Source organism: Pieris brassicae, chromosome 10 (assembly GCF_905147105.1).
Source record: "Pieris brassicae chromosome 10, ilPieBrab1.1, whole genome shotgun sequence".
NCBI classification, from domain to species: domain Eukaryota; kingdom Metazoa; phylum Arthropoda; class Insecta; order Lepidoptera; family Pieridae; genus Pieris; species Pieris brassicae.
In genome coordinates this window covers 18,343,087-18,362,710 of record NC_059674.1, presented here as the reverse complement: position 1 = coordinate 18,362,710, position 19,624 = coordinate 18,343,087, and the positions used below count along the sequence as shown (strand labels likewise).

The 19,624-nt window shown below is 36.5% G+C and overlaps 3 protein-coding genes across 5 annotated transcripts in view; 2 read left to right on the top strand and 1 right to left on the bottom strand.

Moving 5' to 3' along the window:
- LOC123715681 (alpha-actinin, sarcomeric) overlaps positions 1 to 13,696 on the top strand; it is a 36,198-nt gene extending 22,502 nt beyond the window's left edge. The window contains exons 2-20 of one of the 3 annotated variants that reach the window (XM_045670906.1): positions 2,852 to 3,056; positions 3,588 to 3,718; positions 4,643 to 4,877; positions 5,249 to 5,334; positions 6,099 to 6,176; positions 6,936 to 7,028; positions 7,407 to 7,510; positions 8,050 to 8,176; positions 8,389 to 8,536; positions 8,657 to 8,807; positions 9,171 to 9,356; positions 9,552 to 9,774; positions 10,255 to 10,443; positions 10,573 to 10,700; positions 10,844 to 11,022; positions 11,429 to 11,551; positions 11,944 to 12,050; positions 12,253 to 12,411; positions 12,866 to 13,696. In XM_045670906.1, coding sequence (XP_045526862.1) covers positions 2,852 to 3,056; positions 3,588 to 3,718; positions 4,643 to 4,877; positions 5,249 to 5,334; positions 6,099 to 6,176; positions 6,936 to 7,028; positions 7,407 to 7,510; positions 8,050 to 8,176; positions 8,389 to 8,536; positions 8,657 to 8,807; positions 9,171 to 9,356; positions 9,552 to 9,774; positions 10,255 to 10,443; positions 10,573 to 10,700; positions 10,844 to 11,022; positions 11,429 to 11,551; positions 11,944 to 12,050; positions 12,253 to 12,411 — 2,652 coding nt within the window. In that variant the 3' untranslated portion in view covers positions 12,866 to 13,696. Of the gene's footprint in view, positions 1 to 2,851; positions 3,057 to 3,587; positions 3,719 to 4,642; positions 4,878 to 5,248; positions 5,335 to 6,090; positions 6,177 to 6,935; positions 7,029 to 7,406; positions 7,511 to 8,049; positions 8,177 to 8,388; positions 8,537 to 8,656; positions 8,808 to 9,170; positions 9,357 to 9,551; positions 9,775 to 10,254; positions 10,444 to 10,572; positions 10,701 to 10,843; positions 11,023 to 11,428; positions 11,552 to 11,943; positions 12,051 to 12,252; positions 12,412 to 12,865 lie in introns of all 3 variants that reach the window. The other 2 variants (XM_045670905.1, XM_045670904.1) reach the window with 2 other exon arrangements.
- LOC123715682 (uncharacterized monothiol glutaredoxin ycf64-like) lies at positions 13,634 to 14,961 on the bottom strand. Its single transcript, XM_045670907.1, has 2 exons — positions 14,605 to 14,961; positions 13,634 to 14,411 (listed from the first exon to the last, which is right to left on the bottom strand). Exons 1-2 carry the CDS (start codon positions 14,858 to 14,860, stop codon positions 14,230 to 14,232), a joined length of 438 nt encoding a protein of 145 aa, XP_045526863.1. The 5' UTR covers positions 14,861 to 14,961; the 3' UTR covers positions 13,634 to 14,229.
- A 2,808-nt stretch (positions 14,962 to 17,769) lies between these two features.
- LOC123715158 (serine/threonine-protein phosphatase 4 regulatory subunit 2) lies at positions 17,770 to 19,606 on the top strand. The gene has a single exon (XM_045670025.1). The coding sequence runs from the start codon at positions 17,913 to 17,915 to the stop codon at positions 19,317 to 19,319; it is 1,407 nt and encodes a 468-aa protein (XP_045525981.1). The 5' UTR covers positions 17,770 to 17,912; the 3' UTR covers positions 19,320 to 19,606.
- Positions 19,607 to 19,624: the final 18 nt, after the last annotated feature.

Below are 19,624 nucleotides of genomic sequence, written 5' to 3'. Positions count from 1 at the left end.
TAAAGATTCAGTAGTTCTAATTGCTTTCTACAAAAACTTTTAACTTTAAATAATTAATAAACCATAGAACCATACATGGTATAAAAACAATATTAGTTAAAATAAAACCTATGGTCTAGTAAGTAGGTACATATAGGTTATAAATATTATGATGCTCTGTAAATTCTCTTCACTTTGTCAGTCACATTTTAATGAAACACTGGCTGAAGTTGTTGTTTGCTGTAAATATATTTTCAACGGCGACAATTGATACACTTTTTGTTATAAAACAAAATGGAATCCAGGAATTTAATAAAATGCTAATTGTTTTCTGCTTTTAGTATTGTAAACATAATACTGTTATGTAATAAATGTTTTTGTGTAATTAGATATAATAATAACTAAATCATAACTAAGACAAAACATTATCTGTGGCAAGATCGTCCACAGATGACAAATGATTGGTAATATCTGTACAAGGGGTTTGTCGTCGCTTCTAACTACAGTAGTCATGGTCGGCGAGACGCTGCCACAAGTTGACAGCTATATATTTTAACAAATATGACCTTCCAATAGTCAGCTTATAACCCTGAGGAACCTATCAACGTATTCGTTGACTCAATGTTTTGAGATAACATAAAAGGAATAGTCGTGATGTTTGAACATGATTCTTACATCAGTACTGCTCTCATATCTACAATTGCTCATTTGCGGACTATTTACAATAGATATTGCAACAGTCCTTTAGGTAAGATTACAAAAAGTTCACTTCTTGATTTCAAAATTTGTTTATTTTATTCCGGTGTTAATATTATGTATCTATCGAATACATAGATTTTATATATTTTAATATTATTTCCCAAGATCCGTTGGCGTTGCGTAGAGATGTTGGGTCCCTCTGCATCTTCTACCGCATTTACCATGGGGAGTGTTCAGAAGAGTTGTTCGGTCTAATACCAGCAGCTGAGTTTCATTATCGGACGTCAAGGCAAAATACAAAATACCATCCGTATCACCTCGACGTCCGTCGTTCCACAACTGAGCGTTATCTGAGGCAGTTTTTGCCGCGCACCACCACTATGTGGAACCAGCTGCCCACTGAAGCATTTCCGAACCAATTCGACTTAGGGTCCTTCAAGAAAAGAGCGTACCAATTCTTGAAAGGCCGGCAACGCACTTGCGAGCCTTCTGGCAATGTGAGTGTCCATGGGCGGCGGTATCGCTTCACATCAGGTGAGCCTCTTGCCCGTTTACCTGCTATTACATAAAAACAAAACTCATCCGGAGCTGGATATATTCGGTATTGGACTGAGTGATTTTAAAGAAATATTGTTAAGTTGCCTATCACGAACTAAATCCGATGTTTGCTTGTAATTTTATTTGTACTTAACAAACATTTCTGGTATATTGATTTTAAATGTATTTTAACCTGTAACATTTCAGTTTACCTAAATTCTCATACGTTTTTGATAAAAGAGTTTGTTACATAGTACTATATGTATGATGTGGTAAACTTTAATAAATAAATAAAAATAGAACAATTATATGAGAATCTTATATATATAATAGTTGATTTTGTTTCTAGTTTTCATGATTTATTAATTAATTTAAGATTAATATGTCGACTATTAATATTTCGAATAAATTGTTTTCAAAATGCGAAATTATTAAGTATCTTATTTACATAACTCGACGTATCGCGAGTTTTAGAAATCGCATCACATTGTCAGTAATTTATTCGCTCTTATATCTGTCAAAGTAGTATTTATTTAAATCATATCAATAAATCAAAGACAATAAATATCATCGAAGAAACCATTGAACATATTCACATCGTCGAAGTAATTCTAATTTTAAAACCTACACACTGCATTACCATAGCCACTTGCTATAAACCAATAACCGTCTGAGTTTTGGCTGAGAGGGTCGCACCCTCCCTTGTCCCCGTTGCAAATGCAGTATTGATCAGTGCTACGCACGTGGGAATCCCCTCTCAACACGAATCCACTTCAATAAATTGAAGGTCATACTCGCGGGTTACTATCCATTTACAACTATTACTACCGTACTATAACAGGATCCTAATGATGGTTCAGTTTTACGGCGACTCAAGGAACATGATGAAGCATTTATTTATTTATTGAAGATGTGGTGACATCATACATATATAAGTTATCTTTTCTAAAATATATGACAATTTTGGTAAACATAAATGTTATTTTTTTCTAAATACTAAAAATAAATAGCAGTATATTAGGCTTTCGTTAAATTAATAAATAAAACATTAAAGCAGCATAAAATTATTAAAGCCTTCATTTATCCTTTAAATTAGCCTTTTACCAATTCTTAAAAGGCCGCATATGCACTCGCGAACCCTCTGGTATTACTTAACATTAAGTGAGTGTCTTGCCCGTTTGCCCAATTTTATAAAAAATATCTACTCTGCTTGTGCATCTGTTATTGATTGGTATATAGTCGATATTATTTTAAAATTCTAATATTTTAAGTTGGACGTTTTGTCAGGTTAATTATAATAAATAATAAAACTTTATTCGTGACCGAAATATAGCTGTGACACAATTGATCTAACCCTAGTCTCATACTAGGGATAGTGTTAAATCAATGTTGTGTTGTGATCAATTCCACTGTGTGTGGTTAACAAGATTACGATTACAATTATTCCGTGGTACAAGGTGCATGTTTAGAAAAACCTTTTTTAAGAAAAACAGTATCAATTGAACACTTACGAATTATTAACGTAGGAGGCCTACTATGTTACGCACAACATCTATAACTCTCATCTCACAAAACCACCACACTCATTCACTAATTATTGTGGAACACGATTTAAAATCGATATTTTCGTTTCCAGACGTTCACAGCATGGTGCAACAGTCACCTGCGCAAAGCCGGAACTGGCATCGAGAACATAGACGAGGACTTCCGCAATGGGCTGAAACTCATGCTTCTCTTGGAGGTGATATCCGGCGAAACTCTGCCGAAGCCAGACCGTGGCAAAATGCGCTTCCACAAGATCGCCAATGTCAATAAGGCACTTGATTTCATTGCATCCAAAGGTGAGTTTTTTTTATCAAAACCTGCTTATTACAAACAAATCTAGCGAACATTCAAATGAATGGTTTGGTTTCCTAAACAGTTGTATTCATTAATTTTGAATATTTTAAAGCTTTTTTATGTATACAGCGAAGTTTGATAAACTAATTTTATTTATTGATTATTAAAAAATAAATATTTCAGTGGCGCTACAACCTTTTTAGGTCTGGGCCTGAGATTTTTTGTAGATGATTGTGATTTTGTATCTATGGCCAGCCGGTTCCCTCATGATGTTTTCCTTCGCCGTTCGAGCGTTCACCGTTAGCGAATGTTAAATGCGCATAGAAAGTCCATTGGTGCACAGCCGGGGATCGAACCTACGACCTCTGGGATGAGATCCGCACGCTAAAGCGTGAAATTAACACCGCCTATTTATTTATTTTATATTCATTTAAAATATATGTAACAATCAAATAGACCCATTGAAGAAAGAATGATTAGTAACACTTATACAATCAGAAAGAGAAAATAATATATTTGCAAACGTATTGCAGGTGTGAAGCTGGTCTCCATCGGTGCTGAAGAAATCGTCGATGGTAACCTAAAAATGACACTTGGTATGATCTGGACTATCATCCTTAGGTTTGCCATTCAGGACATCTCCGTTGAAGAAATGACCGCTAAGGTAAAAATAACAATTAGATATACTTAAACTTTAATAAAGTATAAAAATATGACATAAACATCTACCCAACGATCTATTTCCTAACCAATTCGGGTCCTTTATGAATGGAGCGTACCAATTCCGACAACGCACGAGTCCCTCTATCAATGAGAGTTTCTATATAATGGGCGTTGGCGGTATCACATAACATTAACCCCCGTTTATCCCGTTATAAATAAAATACATTTACTTAAAACTGATGCAGACGAAAGGATGTTGATTAGATAATATCAAAATGAAAATCAGTTACGAAGTTACCGATTTGTTCACGACTGGAATAATGAATGGACCAGTATAGTTATTGCATAGTATTTATGATGTTAATTCTGTACTAACTTTTAATGCAGTCGAGAAAAGATATCACAGCCATTTCATACTAGGCTGCAATGATTTGTCCAATACATAAACCATACAATGAGTTAATTTGAGAGGGTGTGTAGAGCTTCATCGACTTTGTACATCAATCAAGCTTCTTTCATATCTATTAGCTATATAATTGGTACATACTGAAATGAAGTTATCAATCATTGTGAAAGCCAAGTTCCGTTTTGCTTTTAGTTCCCAATGGGTTTGCTAATAGTTTTTCCTTAAATAATAAAAATGTATGATGGAGTCGCGTTATGATTATTTAAAAACTGAAAATTTTATGATAGGGGAAAAAATAAATACAGGATTAGAATTTATGTGTTAACCTTGTGATTTTAATTATTTAGTTTTTGTCTTTATGGAAAATTAAATGTTAACAAACATTATAGTTATTATTAAATATAGTAACTTTACAGTAATGATACGAAATAAAAAATGAATTATGTAATTATAAATTTACTTTCCATTGGCATAAAACGATGTATTTTTTCAAAAGTATTCAATATTTCTCAATTGCAGGAGGGTCTCCTTCTCTGGTGTCAGCGCAAGACCGCCCCCTACAAGAATGTGAACGTGCAAAACTTCCACCTGTCATTCAAGGACGGTCTCGCCTTCTGCGCCCTCATCCACAGGCACAGGCCTGACCTGATCGACTACAGCAAGCTCTCGAAGGACAACCCTCTCGAGAACCTCAACACAGCTTTCGATGTTGCCGAGAAGTATCTTGATATTCCACGCATGTTGGATCCAGATGGTGAGTCCTTCTAATAGATGATACATCGAACGTTAAGGGCCTATGTAGTTTTTTATGATGAGTCCGCAATGGTTATTTTGTTACCATTAAGAAATGTTTGGCGAAATTAAACACGTTTTTTTTTAAATGATTTATAACATTTGATTTCTGTTATATCCCAAAACATATAGAGTATAGATGAAGATAGTTATCGCACGTGGATCAAGAAATCTTAGCATAGACGATAATATTTTATTCAAACGGAAAATAATGTAATATTGTGTATGATTAAAACCAAACTTTTTTGGTTTGGGCGATATGTACATTACGGCCGGCGTATACATTTGACTGTCCAAGAAATCTTTAGAATCTCAAACGTAATAATATTGCAGACTTAATAAACACCCCCAAGCCGGACGAACGCGCTATAATGACCTATGTGTCATGTTACTACCACGCCTTCCAAGGCGCGCAACAGGTATTTGAGATGGCCCTTAGCATCGAGAGCCCTAACGCCAGACAGTGTGTCACTCATAGCATGTTTAGTGTATCGCCTTTCTTAAAAACCCTGATTGTGAACTTTGATATTGTTGTCCTGCTCTCGTTGTTACTTATGAAGTAAGATAGCAATATCTTTTGTTTCAATACCGAATCCCCTAACTTACGCTGAAGCGTCAAGTTTTCTACTAATAGACATGAGATATTTTGTGTATTTTTATTAAACCCTATGCCTATTGTTATTAACTTACAGCCAAATGGGAGCCTTAACGACAGTCATAAAAAAGCTTTAACTATTACTTTGAGCTCTTAAATTTAAGTATCTCGAAAGAAGTCTAAAGCTCGGATGAATCCTTCAATTCAAAATCTTGATTATATCAAGTTTATAAATAAAAATTGTTTTGAACAGATCTATGAAGACAAGTTTGATGAGAATACGGCGTTTAAAATTTAACAATTTCATAAAGATATTTAGTAAATTAAAACTTTTGTTTATATTTCATTTATAGTTTATCTTATGATATCAATTCCAGAAATTGAGCATCTATTTCTTAGCTTTAGAGTGAAATTCCGAGCCAAAAAAAATCTAAGCTCGTAACTCCATTTTCTTCGATCTACCCCAACACTTGTCCGCTTTCTCAGTCGAGTCTCTCGGTTCCAACAGCCTTTTGTGACGCGTCAAAGCCTTCCTAAGTAAAGCATGTACTAACCATTGTCGCTTGCGTGCGCTTGCTAGATCTGCAGAACACGGCGATGCCAGACGAGCGAGCCGTCATGACATACGTGTCTTCCTACTACCATTGCTTCTCTGGCGCTCAGAAGGTTTGTTTTCATTGGCATTGTCATAATTTTTTGTTAACTATTATTTATGATTTTTTAAGTAAAAAAATATAAATAAATAAATATTTTTTTTTATATAATATTAACTCGGAAGTCATACACTTGTTCAGAAAAATAAATGTTATTGTACTGTTATAACTTCAGTACGCATCTGTCTCTTTTCATGACAGCGGAATCACGATTTAACAGAAAGAGAAAAGAGGACGTTACTTAAAGGACCTCGATTAGACTAATTTAGTTTTTAAGGAAATCAATATTCCGATTAATTATCATTTATTATAATATACTTAGTCTGGCCGCTAATACTGAAAAAAAGGAAAAAAAATGTTCTATTGCAAATAACATTTATTACTTTTACAGTGTATTAGTATTATATATAAACATTAACAATTTAAAATATAAAAAGCTTATTCGAAGTTGTCTCCATTGGCTGCAATACAGTCCGTTAAACGTTGAGGCCAGATATCAATAGAAGCACGCAGTTTCCATTGGAAAATTCTTCTACAAATTTTGTTAGGGACTCGAACCTGATACATTTATCAATGTACCTAACATTGATACATTATCTACACAGCTATGCCTAAAAATTCAGGATAATAGGTCGAGTCGGGCTAGTTTTCTAATTATTTTAATTCACAACCAATTAACACACTAGTTTTTCAGTTTCAAACCAAACGCTTAGTGTGTTAGACGTAAAATATGTTTTTAAATTTATTTTAATGTAGTTTATAATAATTCTAGGCTGAAACCGCCGCAAACCGCATCTGCAAAGTGCTCAAGGTGAACCAGGAGAACGAGCGCCTCATGGAAGAGTACGAGCGTCTTGCCAGTGATGTAAGTCATTTTTTCAGAAGTTGCGATTCGCCGTTTATTTAAAAAATAAATATCTCTACTTTTGTTCCATTATTATAAAATAAAAAAATAAACACAACCATTTGAGATCTGGGCCTCAGATTTCTGTATGTTTCCTTCACCGTTCGAGCGAATGCTTAATGAGAGTCGCACGTTGGAGCCACTAGGCCAACACTGCTCTTTTATTTTCATTCCTGTTCCATTATTATTGTTTGTATTTTAATGTTTTTCACGAGTTTAAATTAATCGCAATTGAATTTACGCCTGTTTAAAATAATTTTTCCGTCGTTGTCTTTATGGTATTTTTCATTAAAATTTCAATACTCACGATAGCTTTTACCAGATTAATCTGAATTACAGTTACTGGAATGGATCAGACGCACGATGCCCTGGCTGAACAGCAGACAGACCGACAACTCGCTCGCCGGCTGTCAGAAGAAGTTGGAGGACTACCGTACTTACAGGTACTCTATATACAAAACAGTTACAAAATCGTATTAGAATTAAAAGTAAGTGAGCTCTGAGTGTTTAGAGGAGTTGTTCGAATTACTATTTGCAGCTGAGTTTCATCATCGGACGTTAGGGCAGGCTGCGAAATACCATCCATCAATCATCACCATATCATCATAAGATCAATACATCACCTAGACGCACTCCGTTCCACAACTGAGCGTTTCTTAAGAAAGTTTTTCATATTTAGATTTTTTTAATTCAAATATCCGTATTCGTATTGGGTCGGAAGAATTACAAGAAAAGAGCAAAAACAATAAAAACTATTCTGGTCGCGTTTTTTTTTAAAGTCATAAATACTAATTATAAAAGTGCTAATAAATAAATGCAAGGTAACATTTTGTTATAAAACATAAATCATAATAATTAAGTAGATTTTAATATTGTCTCTCAATAATAAAGCATTTGAAACGTCGTTATAACTTTTAAATAAGAATATAAGTTACCATAATAGTGACGTAATAACTTAAACTATATAAATATTTCTAAACAGACGCAAGCACAAGCCTCCCCGTGTGGAGCAAAAGGCGAAGCTGGAGACCAACTTCAACACGCTTCAAACTAAACTGCGCCTGAGCAACAGGCCCGCCTACATGCCCACCGAGGGCAAGATGGTTTCTGTAAGTGGACTTGTTTGATAAAATAATATATCCGTAGCAGTCGTCAATCGGACACCTGGCTGGAGACGCCGACCGAACCAGACCTAGGTGAAGTTAATAAAATCCCTTTCTAGGAAAGGGGAGAATTCACTCTCCCCTATTGTGCTTCTAGGCAAGGGTTTATATTCTAAATTATTAAAACACGAATTTTAAATAAAATGGTTTACATTTAGGACATCGCCCAATCCTGGAAAGGTCTGGAGATCGCCGAAAAGGCTTTCGAGGAATGGCTCCTGAGTGAAATGATGCGTCTGGAGCGACTCGAGTACCTCGCGCAGAAGTTCAAGCACAAGGCCGACATCCACGAAGACTGGACTAGAGGTGATGTAGCGTCTTTAACCGACTTCAAAATAGAAGATTTTTCCAAATTACGTAAAATAAACTGTTTCGCTTTAGAAAGTAATTCCTTTCTTCTTCTAAATAAACAAAATAAACTTCCAGGTAAGGAGGAGATGCTGCAGTCTCAAGACTTCAGGCAATGCAAGTTGTACGACATCAAGGCGCTGAAGAAGAAGCACGAGGCTTTCGAGTCGGACCTCGCCGCGCACCAGGACAGGGTGGAGCAGATCGCCGCCATCGCACAGGAACTCAAGTGAGACATTTTTATAATCTTATCTTTTAATTTGAAATGGATCCAATATACTTTTTACTTGGCCATCACAGTTAAGAGCAGTTTTGGGCTAGTGGATGATCCGGCTCGTCTAAGACCAAAGACTCGTGACATATGCAATCTCATAAATTTAGTACGGTTTTACTTTTATTTATCTATATAAAATAATGAATAAATAAAGAGCAAAATTCAAAGACGGCTGGACCAATTCGAGTTATTTTCGTTTTTTATATCTTGAATTTTGAAGACAGTTTTTATGGACATTTATTCACTTATTTCGAATTGGGCTCTCTTCGCATCTCATGAATCTCTTCTTCTAAAGCTTCAACCTGTCTCTATCTCCAGCACCTTGGAATACCACGAAGTAGCCAACGTGAACGCCCGCTGCCAGCGCATCTGCTCCCAGTGGGACCGCCTCGGAGCCCTCACGCAGCGAAGACGCGCAGCCCTCGACGACGCGGAGCGGGTGCTCGAGCAGATCGACTTGCTGCACCTCGAGTTTGCCAAGAGGGCCGCGCCATTTAACAACTGGTCAGTGTTACTAGTCTTTCATCTGTATGCGTGTGCAATCTTTCAAGGATAGACAATGTGTGAATAGTTTGTGTAAATAATTATTAGACTTAATTTAAAAGAATAATTATCGTTCTGAAACAAAAAAGAGAAATTATTGAGGAGGTTAACCCTATTTAATTAACTTTTTGAAATATTACTTTATTCCATGTCCAGGCTGGACGGCACCCGCGAGGACTTGGTGGACATGTTCATCGTGCACACCATCGAAGAGATCTCCGGCCTGATGGACGCCCACTCTCGTTTCAAGGCCACGCTCGGAGAGGCCGACAAGGAGTACCAGGCCATCGTCAACCTCGTGCACCAAGTGGAGTCTATCGTCAAGCAGCACCAGATCCCCGGAGGACTGGAGAACCCTTACACCACTCTCACTGCGCATGTGAGTTATCTGATTAAACTTGAAAGAAAACACTTCTTAAACGGATTGAAGCTATGTATTATTATTAAAATTTATAGTTATTTACATAATTCTAAATTTTTTCCGACGTTTCGCGTACTTTTCAGCGTGCGTGATCACGGTGGCTGAAGACGAAAGGTGTTAAATGTCAAAAGTATCACAGCTGCAAAAAAGTTGTTGTATCTGTATTTATTGCCCCGAAGTTGGTATCGACCAAAAGATGACGAGTTTTTGCAGAAATGACTCACGGTGTCCTCTATTTTCGTGGATTGTTTGTCTTCGGGTTTTAATTTGGAAATTATTGGATCCGGTTAAAAAAGTGTTTTCTTTCAATGTGTAAAAGCTATGTTAACAAAAGACAATACAGATTAAACTTACAAACTTTATTATTTTAATTAAAGCGTGCAGCTGATTAATCCAATAAATGATAGGTAGCTAACGATATTTATAATTTTTTCACAGGAATTGAACCGCAAATGGTCGGACGTCAGACAGCTAGTGCCGCAGCGCGACGCCACCTTAGCGGCGGAACTCCGCAAGCAGCAGAACAACGAGACCCTCAGGAGACAGTTCGCGGAGAAGGCCAACGCGGTCGGACCCTGGATCGAGAGGCAGATGGACGCCGTCACCGCTATCGGCATGGGATTGCAGGTAAGAAGTACGCGGTCAGATCTCTCGATGAGAGATGAAAGTTAAAGACCGAAGACAGTTAGACATTGAAACATAAAACTTATTGTTTTTTTAATATCGCTAACCTCAACCTATTTATTCACTATCCAGGGTTCCCTAGAAGACCAGCTCCACCGCCTCAAGGAGTACGAGTCGGGCGTATACGCCTACAAGCCTCACATCGAGGAGCTCGAGCGCATCCACCAAGCCGTGCAAGAAGGCATGATCTTCGAGAACAGGTAACACTCATTTTACCCTCTGTTCATTCAAAAAAAATTTAAAATAATCAATTGACCAACTTGCAATTCATCATTCATATACATTATAATCAACTGGAAATCTCTTCTTTCGTTGCGACCCTCTCATTCGTTTTGAACGACAGGTACTCGCAATACACGATGGAGACCCTCCGCGTGGGCTGGGAGCAACTGCTGACGTCCATCAACCGAACCATCAACGAAGTCGAGAACCAGATCCTCACCCGCGACTCCAAGGGCATCACCCAGGAGCAGCTCACCGAGTTCAGGGCTTCCTTCAACCACTTCGACAAGAACCGCACAGGTTCGTATCCAGAATAGTCGTTAAGAATTCTTTAAGAGTACAACAAATTCTACATAATTATTTAATGACGGAATGTTTCAAAATATTTATAATTTTTATTTTAATAAAAAAAGACAATGTTGTCTTTTACAAATCACTTCTCTTATCGATAAAAATAATATAAAAAAACAACAAGAAACAGAAAAAAGACAAAAAAGGTGATGAAATTATTGTATACTTAAGTCTTCGAAAGAAAGATAGGTGTGGCGCACGCGTACAATGAGCGTAACGGGACAATGAGTCATACTTTTTCGTGCGTGCAGCCGGCGTTCATCGATTTATTAGACGTTATATTCGAACAAAAAGAGCAATGTAAATTCGTGGACGTAAACAAGAAAATAATAATACAAATAATTTGATGTTTCAGGACGGTTGGCACCCGAGGAACTCAAGTCGTGCCTCGTGTCTTTGGGATACAGCATCGGAAAGGACCGACAGGGCGAACTCGACTTCCAACGCATACTCGCCGTCGTCGACCCCAACAACACAGGTGAACAAATTTTGAGACTACAGCCGTAAAACTCTCAATTAAAGGAAATAGGTAGGTAGAAATAGGCATTTATTGCTTGGGAGAGATTATGATCGACTGTACGTTCGGGACAATTAGTACCGCGACCGGTGTGAAGCGTGGAAAAGAGGAATGGATAGGAAAAGGATTTCCGTTAATTTTATAAAAATAATCTAATTGTAATAGTTTTATAATATTTTAGCTGATAAATAAATTCAAATGTCAAAAGTTTCTATGGAAATGACGTCTCCAGACGTGTAAGGCTATTTTCGAAGAGTTTCTAGAAAAGAGAGGGAAATGACACCGCCGCCCGAGTTCGGATACGTTGCCGGCTATTTAAAAACAATATTTTATTTAAAAAATTGTTTCTCCAGGTTACGTATCCTTCGACGCTTTCTTGGACTTCATGACCCGAGAATCCACCGACACCGACACCGCAGAACAAGTCATCGACAGCTTTAGGATTTTAGCCGGTGACAAGGTAAAATAATATTTGAGAATTTTATGAAACATTTTTTTTAATAAGTTCAAGTGTCAGTGTCAATTGTCTTTTCGACCCGAGTCCAGTAAGAACAGCATTTCGCAAAGTTTAGCATTCGCCATAGACTTATCATATTTTCACAAATTTATTAACTACGACTTTTCGACGGGGATAAAAATACTAATGTCCGATTTGCCGCCAGCCATTCATAACGGCGGAAGAGCTCCGTCGTGAGCTGCCTCCCGACCAGGCAGAGTACTGCGTGTCCCGGATGCCTCCCTACCGCGGGCCCGGAGCCCCCCCGGGAGCCTTGGACTACATGGCCTTCTCCACGGCACTCTACGGGGAAACTGACCTCTAAGTATGATATGATGAACTTTAGAATGGATAACAAGACCTATTTTAATATTTGAGATATCAAATTTCAACAAATAAAATTGGAACACCACCAAGTTGAGCTAAATGGGTGCCAAATATTTTGTTTACAGAAAGCTATTTTTGTATCGGGGCACTGTACTCGTGAATTGATATGTACAATTTGTTATAAATAATCATAAGAAAATTAATTTTTTCTTCTTCTTAAATATTATTATTATATCACTACAATTTTATTTACTATGGAAGTATGTGATGTAATCTACTCTACTCATAAATAATAACATACTTCCACAAGATTATTAACATACATATACACTTTTAAAGGAAGTGATTAGAGATGTGTTGAAAGAGAAAGATCTAAATTTCACAAATGTTACAGCTGTGAAGTTGTATGTAATGTACATAATTGGTTTTGATTATCATTCATTGACTTACAGATCACCTAGATTTGAGAAAACAAGAGGAAACTTGAAAGATCTGCCCTCCGCCATCAGGAAATTTATTTACTAACATGGAGGATTACTTAGTCATGAAATTGCGATAAATTACTTCACTTGTGTTGATCATCTCTTCGCCCTAAACATGATCAACCAAAGAGAATAAATTTTGCAATAAGTCGTTTTAACAGTTATGTATGTGCAATGTTCAAACCAAAAATGTCATTAACTTGTGAAATTTCACTCCCTAAAATTACATTTGGCTCAAATCCGAAGAAACTGTATGTTTAAAACTATTTATATTAGATTTAGGTATTATTATCTATTTGTACGAGAACATCGGGGGAAGTCACAAAACATTTTATTTATAAGTAAATATGGTGCTAATGTTAGGCTCACTAATGTATGACACACCAAATCGAGACTCATTCATACTGTGAGAATGTTTCGTTATATCTTATTTGTAAGCAATCATTATTTATACAAATCAAATTTTAATTACTGCCATTAGTTTAATGGTAATTATGCAGCATTTAGGTTGCAAGCAAAGAATGATCTTAAAACGTCTTATTTATTCAATAGATGCCACACCTTGCCCATCTATTTATTATCATTTTTATACTATCATCGTTTGTATGAGTATTTTTGAGTGAGTACTCTAAATAAATGATCTGCCATATTATAGTCTTTTTAATAATGACTGTGTTGTTAATTCAACCGATTATATTATTTTAAGGAAGAAGTGGGATATAGAATAAGAATCATTAATGTGCCCAAAAAGTATACTAACTCGAATGTACAGCTAAATTAATAAAGAGCTCTTAAAACAAACATTACTTTATTTAACGAACCAAACTTATCCCAAAGTCGAGTAAACTTTAAACACTTTCAATTGACAATAACAAATTATTAAATAATAATTATGTGAATACCAGTATTGTAATTTAAACATTTAATCATATTATAATTTGGACAGGTTCAACAAGGACAGGTTAACATTTAGTTGATTTTTAAATTGTACTATATTTAATATTTTCAAGCAATAAATATTATTAGCTCAACCTAATTATGAAAGGAACCTACAAGGAAGTAATAGAAAAACAGATTCAACTGTATACCTAATAAATTGATAGGTACATTAAAAGGTGAATTACTGATGTGTCTTATTTCTTCAAGAGTCATCAGATCATTTATTTTATTGCTATATACTATATACCTGTTGTTCATAGATTAAACCTTCACATTTTACAGTGATAGCTAAAGTCTAGACGCTACTCAAGAAGACTGAAGAACTTTGTTACACATCAAATTACATGTCTATTCTGGATAATTAATTTTTAAGAACCCACAGATCATAGTCACTCTTAAGCTCCTTCTTTCTTTGACTCTTCAGCTGTGAGGAGTGCACTTTTAATTCCGACTTTCTTCAATTCTTCTACAAGCTCTCCTGACTGATGCATTTGAAGCATTATATCACATCCACCAACAAATTCTCCATTAATGAAGACTTGTGGAATTGTTGGCCAATTTGAGTAATCTTTTATACCTGAAGGGAAGGTAAATGTTAGGTACTACATTTTAAATATAACACTTAATTGTATAAAGGGAAATGCAGATTACTCTTATTAAGTATGTTAAGTAAAGGTCATTTATAGGCATACATTTTAGTATGACTGACTATTTATTTAGGGTCTTTAAAGTAGACCTTAAAATTATATAATATACTTTATAATTCTAACCTTGTCTAATATTTTCATCGGATAAAACATCATGACTTTCATATGGAACAGCATGCATTCTCATGATTTGTACAACTGCATTGCTAAAGCCACATCGCGGGGCGTCAGGAATTCCTTTCATGAATACAACCACTTTATTATTTTTAACTATTTGATCTATCTTCTCCTTTACCGCTCCATCCGCGAAATAGCGCGTCGATAATTTGAAATTATTACAATAAAGCGGGTAAATGCTTCTTCTTATTAGAGAATTCATCTTGCGCTACAAGTTGTGCGATAAATATTATCATAAAATATTCTATATATAAATTTAGAATATTCAAAATTATAAGTAGACAAAAACAATTAACAACGTAATCACAGATATGATACCGTGTAGAGTAGAGATAATAATTAATAACGTATAGGACGTAAATATTTGAGCCTGTCAGCAGTTATGATGTATTCTGTGCGAATTGCAAAAAATATTAATTAATTCACACGATTGGATTTAAACAATGCATGTTGCTAATTCTTACTTACGTGTAACTACTACTTTTCCATATAAAATATATCGTTGCTATTCCGTTACAATAGCTAGTCAATTTTACGTATTGTTCGTGTTTAACCTTTATAGTTGAAGCGTTATGAACTGAAGCTTCTGGTAATAAATTATATTAATCTGTCTGTCTCGCTCGCACTAACAGATCTTATAAAGAGGTATTGTGATGTGCGTAAGTATTTAGAGTCAGTCTGGAGTTAAAATTATTGATAGCGTTGTGAAGAAGAATGTCAACATCAACAATGATAAATGTATGATTTTTTGCAGCAACTTCCTATTTGACTTGAGCCCAGATGAGTTCTATGGGGTTATATTGACAGTGATATATAAGGGCATTCTTATCGCTTCATCTCCCCTTTCATATGCTAGCTGATCTAAGACATATTTTGTTTGATTTCGTTGGTTTTCCTGAGAAAGTCCACTTTTTGTAAAAAAAACCGTAACGTCTCGTAACAACCAATCGGGAGTCAGAGTGCTAATGAGGGACCTGATGACGCATGGACCCCGCGTGCAGCTAAGGTTCGTTAACGGGTTGCATTGCGTGCACATTCATACTGTCAGTAACATTTACTTAGCATAAAGGAACAATTTCGTTTTTACGTAACATTTCTCTCCCTCTCTTCTACAATCTTTCTCTTTACACACTACACCATGTAGATTTTGATAGAAATAGTTTTAACCTTATGCGAGTAGGTCCTTTTACTTGAAGTAAGGCAACTACACGCGATTAAAAACAAAGACATCAAAGGGATAAGCTAGTTATAATCCAAATATTTACATAAACATATTAAACCTTAATATAATTATTGATTATAAAATAAGATATTACATTATAATACATTAAATGATAAATCAAGAGGCATGCGATTTTAGTCAGAAACGGAACATGTAGTCATTATAAGGAATTTAGAAAGGAGGTCCGGTCATATTGGAAACAAGAAAAGAAAATATGGTCACCAATATCTTCTGCACACTTACAAATATTAGAACTAGAAGAAGAATATATTCAATATTACGCTGTTCTATGTTATTAAACTTATTTCGGCTCTGCATTCTGAAATTTGTCTTTGACAATACAACTTGGCTTGACAATTGGCTTAAAGGTCTTTTTTTTATATAAATAGGGGGCAAACGGGCAGGAGGCTCACCTGATGTTAAGTGATACCGCCGCCCATGGACACTCTCAATGCCAGAGGGCTCGCGAGTGCGTTGCCGGCCTTTTAAGAATTTGTACGCTCTTTTCTTGAAGGACCCTAAGTCGAATTGGTTCGGAAATACTTCAGTGGGCAGCTGGTTCCACATAGCGGTGGTGCGCGGCAAAAATTGCCTTGAAAAACGCTCAGTCGTGGAACGTCGGACGTCGAGGTGATACGGGTGGAATTTTGTATTTTGCCTCGACGTCCGATGCTGAAACTCAGCTGCAGGTATTAATCCGAACAACTCCTCTGAACACTCTCCATGGTAAATGCGGTAGAAGATGCAGAGTGACCCCACATCTCTACGCAGAGAGCTCGGAGAGGGATTGGTCATCGACGATTCGAACCGCTCTTCGTTGGATACGGTCAAGTGGAAGGAGCTGGTACTGGGGAGCCCCCGCCCAGAGGTGAGAACAGTATTCCATGTGGGGCCGTATTTGCGCTTTATAGAGTTGCAAGCGGTGGCCCAGAGTGAAGTACCGTCTCGCCTTGCTGAGCACACCAAGCTTTTTGGAGGCTAATTTAGCCTTTCCCTCCAAATGACCGCGAAACTGAACGTCGTTCGATATGTCAACGCCAAGTATTCCGATGCTGGCTGTGGCTTCAAGAAGAGTGTTTTCGAAAAGAGGAGTAGCGACAAAGGGTATTTTTTTCGCGGAAAACGCGCAAACTTGTGTCTTCTTGGGGTTAAATTGGACTAGGTTTAGTCTACCCCAGTCCGAGACTCCACGTAAAAGAGTTTCGACTTCAGACACAAGTTTGTTCCGGTACTCATCGACAACTGCCCGAGAAATACCTGCCCGGCCAGTGTAAAGAGTATCCCCAGTGCTGTCGTCCGCATAGCAATGAATGTTGCTAAGTTGCAACATGTCATTGATATGCAGAAGAAACAGGGTCGGGGACAGAACACAGCCTTGTGGGACCCCAGCATTCACGGGTTTAAGGTCGGAACATGCTCCGTCGACGACGACCTTGATGCTCCGATCGGCTAGAAAGCTGGAGATCCAGTTGCATAATTTCTCAGGAAGCCCGTAGGCTGGAAGCTTCGAGAGCAGTGCTTTGTGCCACACCCGATCGAAGGCTTTCGCTATGTCCAAACTAACCGCTAGTGCCTCCCCCTTGGACTCAATTGCCTCTGCCCATCTATGAGTAAGGTATACTAGAAGGTCACCAGCCGAACGACCACGACGAAAGCCGTACTGATAATCGCTAATCAGCTGGTGGCCCTCTAGATAACTCAAGAGCTGGCCATTAATAATGGATTCCATTATTGTCTCGTTACCAGGCCATAAAATTTAAAAAAAAAATGGCTTGACAATAAGACTTGGCTTAAAAGTTTCGTTACCAGGCCATAAAATTATTTAAAAAAAATTGGTTCACCGTGTTCTGTTGATTTGTATAATTTCTCAATTGACTTGACACTTTCTTATAATAATCTGTGCATGTACCAAGAAAACAGTGCATTCTAATTCAACACTATATCCATTATATTATGTTTTGTGCCTTCCAAACTTATTAAATATTAAGGGAAGAGAAAAATACTGTTAATTTCATTTATTAGTTTAAACGATATGGAAAACGCGGAAGAAGTATTTCAATTTCTCGAGGAGTTTACGAAGCGTAAGCCCAAAACAATACCACAGGAATTAAACGATTACTTAGTATATGTGGCCCGAACCGGGGATTCAATATATCAGTGGTCGCTTGTTAAAAGTTTATTTAAGGAAAAGTTGTTGAATGTAATCACCGACTTCCACGAATCGACGCCAAGCGTTGAGATACCGCCGTGTCCTAATGTTGATCCGTTTAATTACGATATAATGAAAAATAGTCTTATAGAACGACTTGACACATTTACGTCAGCACCCTTTACAGTACAAAGAATATGTGAACTTCTTACATGTCCGCGGAAACAATACAATCGTGTGGACAAATTTATGAGAGCCATAGAAAAGAATATCTTAGTTGTTAGCACAAGAGAACCTGGATTGCAAAGAAACCATGAACCTGAAAATGGTGAGCCCATGGAAGCAATGGTAAATGGTTCTGATAAGAATTCTGAATATAATGTTGATGTGGAGATGGAGGATATGTCATGGAAAGAGACAGGGGAATCAAAACAAGAACCTGAACCTCAACCAAGCTCTTCTGATGCTCATATTTCCGTAGATGATTTGGAGGCAAGATTGCAAGCTAAGCAAGATGACAAAGACAACCAGGAAAGGCAAACAACTGAATATGAGTCAGTTACGCCCCCTGAACTTAATGTTGTTGAGAATACAGAAAAACTACAGGGACAGAAAGTTGAAGCTTCAATGCCTAGTGTTTTGAAAACAAATGATAGTGATAATACTGTTTCTGAAGCAAGTAATGATCAAAAAATTGATGTAGAGATGACTGAAGATTGTACTCCCGAACGCATACTAGTGATACCAGACATTAAGGTAGATGATGCAGAAATGACTGAACAGAAAATACAAAAAGAAGCCCTTGAAAAAACTGAAAAGGAAAGTAAAGAAAATATAGACCCAATTATGCAGATAATTACTACAGATATCGAAAAATCTAGTGATGAAAGTAGCTCTGATGTAACCACTAAAGATGAGACTGAACCTAAGAATATATCTGAAGTGTCTTCCTCGAGTGAAGAAAGTTCATCTTCAAGTGAAAACAATGATGGTAATAGTAACTCTCCCAAGCAATTGTCAGAGGATGCAACGGAGACGATGGATGAACCAGCACCCAATATAGAAAAAAAGGAAGAAGGTGACTCTACCTTCTCCACCACTCCATCTTCTAAGGAAACTGATGTCATTTCATCTGAAAATTATTCAATAACCGATGTTAATTCTGAAATACAACCTCCAATAGAGCCTGTTACTCAAGAACCCACTCAAAATCCTGAAGAACAAAAAGAGGATGTGAAGAAACAAGAACTTGTTGATGTTCCACTTAATACAGAGACTCCAGAAGCATAAAGTTATATTATTCAATCTAAAATGAGGTTGATGTTTGATTAATCTTACTGCAATTAATATTTTGTTAATTTAATACAAAATTAATTAAATGACTTGTTGAATTAAACAAGTGGTAGACTTGAATATCAATGACAAGTTATTTCGATAATGATAATAACAGCGAAGTTTCTCAATAATTTTAAATTAATTTAAGAGATTTGTCAGGATTGATTGTGATGAAAACATTCTCCGTTCTTGTTTTCGAATCAGCATTGAGATAGGTGATAATAAATAAATGATTTTCAAAATAATTTTTATTTATACAG